This window comes from Oryza sativa, chromosome 7, assembly GCF_034140825.1.
Source record: "Oryza sativa Japonica Group chromosome 7, ASM3414082v1".
NCBI lineage: Eukaryota > Viridiplantae > Streptophyta > Magnoliopsida > Poales > Poaceae > Oryza > Oryza sativa.
Window position 1 is genome coordinate 8,575,193 of NC_089041.1, and position 7,654 is coordinate 8,582,846.

General features: G+C 44.2%; 1 protein-coding gene across 1 annotated transcript; it reads left to right on the plus strand.

Moving 5' to 3' along the window:
- Positions 1-1,609: 1,609 nt before the first annotated feature.
- LOC4342850 (probable cellulose synthase A catalytic subunit 6 [UDP-forming]) lies at positions 1,610-7,327 on the plus strand. The gene is made up of 13 exons (NM_001422076.1): positions 1,610-2,056; positions 2,132-2,331; positions 2,437-2,548; positions 2,639-2,807; positions 3,442-3,708; positions 3,796-4,141; positions 4,227-4,364; positions 4,460-4,585; positions 4,685-4,897; positions 4,984-5,272; positions 5,362-5,558; positions 5,642-5,992; positions 6,074-7,327. The coding sequence occupies exons 1-13, from the start codon at positions 1,771-1,773 to the stop codon at positions 6,656-6,658; spliced, it is 3,279 nt and encodes a 1,092-aa protein (NP_001409005.1). The 5' UTR covers positions 1,610-1,770; the 3' UTR covers positions 6,659-7,327.
- The last annotated feature ends 327 nt before the right edge of the window (positions 7,328-7,654 follow it).

Here is a 7,654-nt window from a genome sequence, read left to right on the forward strand (position 1 = left end):
GAAACGAACACAAAGGTGGTGTTTTTTTTTCCCTGAAAAAGAAGAGGAAGATTAAGTTTTTTTTATGCATAACGAGGTAGTATTAATGTACGATTGATTGAGTTTTAATTATTACAAACTTAAAAAAAATATATTAATATGATATTTTAGAGCAACTTTCATATATAAAGTTTTTACACGAAACGCATCATTTAGCAGTATGAAAAGCGTGCCACGAAAATCTTAATCTTCATCCAACTTTTGTGGGAGAAAAGAACATGACCAAAATATAATGACGATGTCAAATTGATGCGCTCTCCAATTAAAGCATATGCTAAATGTGTAGAGTAATGGCCAAACTCGTGAAACCTTATTCGGTTAATCTTCTCTTCGAGCAATTTAATCCCCTCAACTCCTTCCATATTTCAACCCCTTTCTCTTGGGATTAATAATTTCGAAGCTTCGTTTATGTGAATATAATTAACCACACGAAAAATAAGATAAGTGATTAGAGCATGATTAATTAAGTATTAAATGTTATAATTTTGAGAAATGGATTTATCTGATTTTTTAAGAAACTTTCATACAGAAAGATTTTACAAAACAAAAAATATTTAGCAATTTTGAAAAGTGTGTTCACAATAGTCCAAGGAGTTGCTATCCTAAAACAGCTCAAACAAATTGAGTTTAATCAATGTATCTATACGATGTTCTGCGACATGATGTGATTAAAATTGGTCCTTTAATCATCTGCTATTAATTTTAACTGTTGCTATCGAAATCTTTAGTCGGATGGCACGCAAACAATTATAAAGGTCGCGACGAACGATGAAGAACGCATGCGACTACAAAGATGACGATCACGATGGACGAGGCGAACTCAAGCATCGGTGACGGCTGCGACGGATGTGGAAGAGGGCGAAGGTCGTGGCTGACGATGGGCACGAAAGACAAGGGCATCGACGGATGAGGTGGATGCAAGCAAGTTGACGGTGGCGTAGCGTGGATGTCTAGCCTACAAACGGTCAAGCGGATCCCACAACTTTAAGCTACGTGTGCCGCTAGGCGACAAGTTAATCATCCGCTCTCGTTCTCTCTCCTCTCGTCTTTTTTACTCGTCCTCACAAAATCCTACGTGAATAGGAGTTTTTATCATCAATTATTATACCTGCTCTAACTATTGTGCATATTGCTGTTATTAATCCCGACTCCCGAGGTGATCACCGCGCCGCTCCACCGAACACTCGCTCACACTCACGTCCAGCAACAACACACGCCACTTCACTACCGACGATCCCACCGACTACTCGCTGTCAAAACAACATGGCCATCCCATACAACCTTTCTTTAACCACCTCTCCACCTCACTAATCATCATCATCATCATCAAATCAATCAATCAACGCCCCCTCCCCCTAATTTAATCAACCCCCCCCCCTCTCCATCCAGCCTAGCATCGTTAGTTAGTCTCCCCTGGCCCCACCCACCAGACATTCCACCAACCCCCTTCCTTTCTCTCTCCCTCTTCTAAACAAAAACATCTCCCGTTTCAGTCGCCCACACACCGACACTCTCCTCTCTCTCTCTCTCCTCGTGAAAATATTTGTCACAAAAAAATTTAAAAGAAAAAAAAACACACCCTTCGCTGAGCTAGCAACGCGGTGGTTGCTGCTCTGCTCTCTCTCCAAGCAAACACCATTATTATACCACCACCTCCCCTTCCCCCCATTTCCTCCTCCTCCCCCACGCGGCGCACCAGCTATCGCCGCCGCCGCCGACGAGGAGGGTGCGATGGAGGCGAGCGCGGGGCTGGTGGCGGGGTCGCACAACCGGAACGAGCTGGTGGTGATCCGGAGGGATGGAGGAGGAGGGGGAGGGGTTGGGGGGAGGAGGGCGGCGGAGGCGAAGGCGGCGTGCCAGATATGCGGCGACGACGTCGGGGAAGGGCCCGACGGGGAGCCGTTCGTGGCGTGCAACGAGTGCGCCTTCCCCGTCTGCCGCAACTGCTACGACTACGAGCGCCGCGAGGGCTCGCAGGCTTGCCCCCAGTGCAAGACCCGCTTCAAGCGCCTCAAGGGTGAGCTCTTCCTCCGTCGCCATTGCTCTCTCTGCTCTCTGCTTCTGCTTCGCTCTGACAATGTTGACACGGCAGGGTGCCCGCGGGTGGCCGGAGACGAGGAGGAGGACGGCGTGGACGACCTGGAGGGGGAGTTCGGCCTCGACGGCCGGGAGGACGACCCGCAGTACATCGCCGAGTCGATGCTGCGCGCGAACATGAGCTACGGCCGCGGCGGCGACCTGCAGCCGTTCCAGCCCATCCCCAATGTGCCGCTCCTCACCAATGGCCAGATGGTACGGACCACCACTACCACCACCTCCTCCTCTTCTTCCTCCTCCGATTCCGCTCTCAATTGCTCCGAGATCGAGCGTAATTCGGTGTTTCCGGGTGCCCCCCAGGTTGACGACATCCCGCCGGAGCAGCACGCGCTGGTGCCATCCTACATGGGGGGCGGCGGCGGCGGCGGGAAGAGGATCCACCCGCTCCCCTTCGCAGATCCGAGCGTTCCTGGTGGGTGATCTGGTTTCTGGTTGGAATCTGGTTAGCTTCTGCTGCTGGTGGTGTGAGTTGCTGATCGATGTGCTTGGTGTTTGGTTGCAGTGCAACCGAGATCCATGGACCCGTCCAAGGATCTCGCCGCCTACGGGTACGGGAGTGTGGCATGGAAGGAGAGGATGGAGGGCTGGAAGCAGAAGCAGGAGCGGATGCAGCAGCTCAGGAGTGAGGGCGGCGGCGACTGGGATGGCGACGGCGATGCAGATCTGCCACTGTATGTGACCACCTAACTTTGCTTGCTCACCAAATGTTAGTTAGAACATGTGGTTACAGTGATTAAATGACCGTAGCTGCTTCCCATGGCCTGCCGTTGTCTAATGCTTAGACTATCTTTAGAATTGCTACTAATTGCTATATTAACAGTACATGAACAAACATATATGGAAAGTCTTGTTTGATGGAATGCTAAAAAGAATCTTACTGTAAAAATGCTGACATACTACTATTTTTTTTGCCAATAACTTAATGTTTTGTTACTTCGTAGAGGATACTCGTAAGCCTATAATTGGACAGATCCCAGAGAAGGAATGCAACTATTTGTGCTAGATTAACATAATTGCCTTACATGGTTTTTACCCGCAGTACATTATTTTTGTTTTATCTTGGCTACTTCACTGTTTGACCATGATTTGCATTTGGGCTTGGTTAGTTTAATATTCATGGAAAATATTATGATGTAATGAAATACTAATTTTTGCATGTCATATGCTTGGAGTTTCATCGTCAATTCTGTATGATGCATAGACACAATAGGTTATAATTTAATTATTATGTAAGGATTTGTCTTTTCCTTGCAAATATTGTTACTAGACTCTGGTTGTAAAGTGTCTCTTTAATCTGTTGACCAGAATGGATGAAGCTCGACAACCACTATCTCGCAAAGTTCCAATTTCTTCAAGCCGAATTAATCCCTATAGGATGATTATAATTATCCGGTTGGTGGTTTTGGGGTTCTTCTTCCACTACCGAGTGATGCATCCTGTGAATGATGCATTTGCTTTGTGGCTCATCTCTGTAATATGTGAAATCTGGTTTGCTATGTCTTGGATTCTTGATCAATTTCCAAAGTGGCTTCCCATAGAGAGGGAGACGTACCTGGACCGCTTGTCACTGAGGTTAGTTAAATCCCCAAACCAAGAAATACTTGCCCTATCCTTTTGCTGAAGGTTTGAAGGTAACAAACTTTTTGCTTGTCTGATCAGGTTTGACAAGGAAGGTCAGCCATCTCAACTTGCTCCAGTCGACTTCTTTGTCAGTACAGTTGATCCATCGAAGGAACCTCCCTTAGTCACAGCAAACACCGTCCTTTCCATCCTTTCTGTGGATTACCCAGTTGAAAAGGTTTCCTGCTATGTTTCTGATGATGGTGCTGCAATGCTCACATTTGAAGCACTGTCAGAAACATCTGAATTTGCAAAGAAATGGGTCCCTTTCTGCAAAAAGTTCAATATCGAGCCTCGTGCTCCAGAGTGGTACTTCCAGCAGAAGATAGACTACCTGAAAGATAAGGTAGCAGCGTCCTTTGTTAGGGAGAGGAGAGCAATGAAGGTAGATGTCCTCATTTGTTCGTGCTTTTCTACTCGATTATTCTTTTTATATTATAGCTAGTTACACAAGTTTAATTTTCATCCAGAGAGATTATGAGGAATTCAAGGTGAGGATCAACGCCTTGGTTGCCAAAGCCCAAAAGGTTCCAGAGGAAGGATGGACAATGCAGGACGGAAGCCCTTGGCCAGGCAACAATGTGCGCGATCATCCTGGAATGATTCAGGTAATGCTTTTGCAATTTTGGTGTTTTACTACACACGTGCGATTCTTCTTTCTGTGTTACTTTAGTTCAAAGTGTTCAATTTTTTGTGTCAATAGGTCTTCCTTGGCCAAAGTGGTGGCCGTGATGTGGAAGGAAATGAGCTTCCTCGCTTGGTTTATGTCTCAAGAGAAAAGAGGCCAGGCTATAATCATCATAAGAAGGCTGGTGCTATGAATGCATTGGTAAAAGATCCTTCACATAATGTCTCGTATCAATTTCCATGTAGATTTACAGCCTTAGCACCGTTTGACATGGTTTTCTCTCTCTTTGTTGTTTGACAGGTCCGCGTCTCTGCTGTTCTTTCGAATGCTCCATACCTATTGAACTTGGATTGTGATCACTACATCAACAATAGCAAGGCCATAAGGGAAGCGATGTGTTTCATGATGGATCCTTTGGTGGGGAAGAAAGTGTGCTATGTGCAGTTCCCTCAGAGGTTTGATGGTATTGACCGACATGATCGATATGCTAACCGGAACGTTGTCTTTTTCGATGTAAGATTCAGCCTCTCTGGTACTAAGACCTTGTGGTCTATATTATGCTTGTTACTATTATGGTTCCTAATATTTGCATTGTACAGATCAACATGAAAGGTCTGGATGGAATTCAAGGCCCCATCTATGTTGGTACTGGATGTGTCTTCAGACGGCAAGCTCTCTATGGTTATGATGCGCCAAAAACAAAGAAGCCCCCATCCAGAACTTGCAATTGCTGGCCTAAATGGTGCTGCTGCTGCTGTTGTGGTAACAGGCATACTAAGAAGAAGACAACAAAACCTAAGCCGGAGAAAAAGAAAAGACTGTTTTTCAAGAAAGCAGAAAATCAGTCTCCTGCATATGCTCTTGGTGAAATTGAGGAAGGTGCTCCAGGTATTGTCAGCTTGTCTAACAATTGTCAAATAACATAAGGTAACATAAGAAAAACATCACAGTAAAACTCAAATGTTTCTTTACTGCAGGAGCTGAGACAGACAAAGCTGGAATTGTGAATCAACAGAAGCTAGAAAAGAAATTTGGGCAGTCTTCTGTTTTTGTTGCATCAACTTTGCTTGAAAATGGTGGAACCCTGAAGAGTGCAAGTCCAGCTTCTCTACTGAAGGAAGCTATACATGTTATTAGCTGTGGTTACGAAGACAAGACAGACTGGGGGAAGGAGGTAAGAAACCTAGACCTGATTATAAACTGATGGTTAATCAATTGAAGACGTTCCTCTCACCTGTAAATCATGTATTCTTGCAGATTGGCTGGATCTATGGTTCAATTACAGAAGATATCTTGACTGGGTTTAAGATGCACTGCCATGGTTGGCGGTCTATTTACTGCATTCCAAAGCGGCCAGCATTCAAAGGTTCTGCACCTCTTAATCTTTCGGATCGTCTTCACCAGGTCCTTCGTTGGGCTCTTGGATCTGTTGAAATTTTCTTCAGCAAACATTGCCCACTTTGGTATGGGTATGGTGGTGGCCTGAAATTTTTGGAAAGATTTTCTTATATTAACTCTATCGTATATCCCTGGACATCCATTCCACTTCTGGCTTACTGTACCTTGCCTGCCATATGCTTGCTCACTGGGAAGTTTATCACTCCAGAGGTAAGCATTATTGTGCTACATAATTTTGTGATCTTCTGAGTTTCTGTCTGAATCTTACATCATTTTTATTTCAAACTGCAGCTCACCAATGTTGCTAGTCTATGGTTCATGTCGCTTTTCATCTGTATTTTTGTCACTGGCATCCTTGAAATGAGATGGAGTGGTGTGGCCATCGATGACTGGTGGAGGAATGAGCAGTTTTGGGTCATTGGAGGTGTTTCTTCACATCTCTTCGCTGTATTCCAAGGACTTCTGAAAGTCCTTGCTGGTGTTGATACCAGCTTCACTGTGACATCAAAGGCCGGAGATGATGAAGAGTTCTCAGAGCTATACACGTTCAAATGGACCACCTTGTTGATACCTCCAACTACACTGCTGCTGTTGAACTTCATTGGGGTTGTAGCTGGAGTTTCTAATGCTATCAACAATGGATATGAATCATGGGGACCTCTGTTCGGGAAGCTCTTCTTTGCATTCTGGGTGATTGTCCATCTATATCCGTTCCTCAAGGGTTTGGTTGGAAGGCAAAACAGGACACCAACGATTGTTATCGTCTGGTCCATTCTACTGGCTTCAATCTTCTCACTTCTATGGGTCCGGATCGATCCTTTCCTTGCGAAGAATAATGGCCCTCTTCTGGAGGAATGTGGTCTGGATTGTAACTAAGCAGCCTACACTCCATATATGCGGCGATACGAGCTTGAAGAAATTATTTTGCAGGCGGCGAATCAAGCCCAAGTTTTTAAATTCTTTCCTGTAGATAGAAATACAGATCTCCGGCATTTCTTTTGTTCCACAGTGGTAGGGCAGCTTCATCTGTGTGTATTAGGGCAAACCAGAAGCTATGTCAATTCTTGTGCAGTGCTACCAGAGAAGTCAAATCTACTCCTGTGGTTGATCCAAGATTATTTATTTATTTGGAGGGGATTTCCATCATCGCTGAGCTTACTTGGTGGAAGCTGCAGCATGTGTAAGCTAAGTTACAAAGGCGTTGCCTTGCCATTTGGACAGAAGGAAGGAAGATGCCAATTGTTTATTTTAGTAAATTAAAATTGAATTGAATTATGCACATTCCGGAGTTCATTTGTTCCACTCAATACCATACACAGCTGGCTGGTGGTACATTTAGCATGAACAGATTTGTAGGTGTTTAGCAAATGTACCTAAGTTGGATTCATCCGGTGTGTGGTGTTGTACAAGTGGCCATACAGTAGCGCAAGTGGTGGTGGGCACTTCACTCCTGTTTGTTTTGTGTAACCATACAGCATACAGATGATAAAACTCTTGTTCACATTTTACAGAGAGGGAAACTTGGTGTTTATTTTCTCCTTCTAATGCCTGATGGTTTGCCAGCAGTAGTAGTATCTGTTGCTGTGTATGCTGTTTTTATTTTCGTTTGCAAAATCTGTTACTGCCTGGATGGAAGTAGAACAGACACGTCGGCGGTGTTTGAAAATTGAAACTGATGATGACGAAGATGAAGATTAAATTGGTGCACTAAAACAATAAAACAAGAAAGCTATTAGCATATGATTAATTAATTTTTAATTATTATAAACTTGATAAATATATTTATTTGATATTTTAAAACAATTTTTGGAATATACTTTTTTAGTAGTTTGAAAAGCGTGGTAACAAAAATCAAATCAAGATAAAATCTGT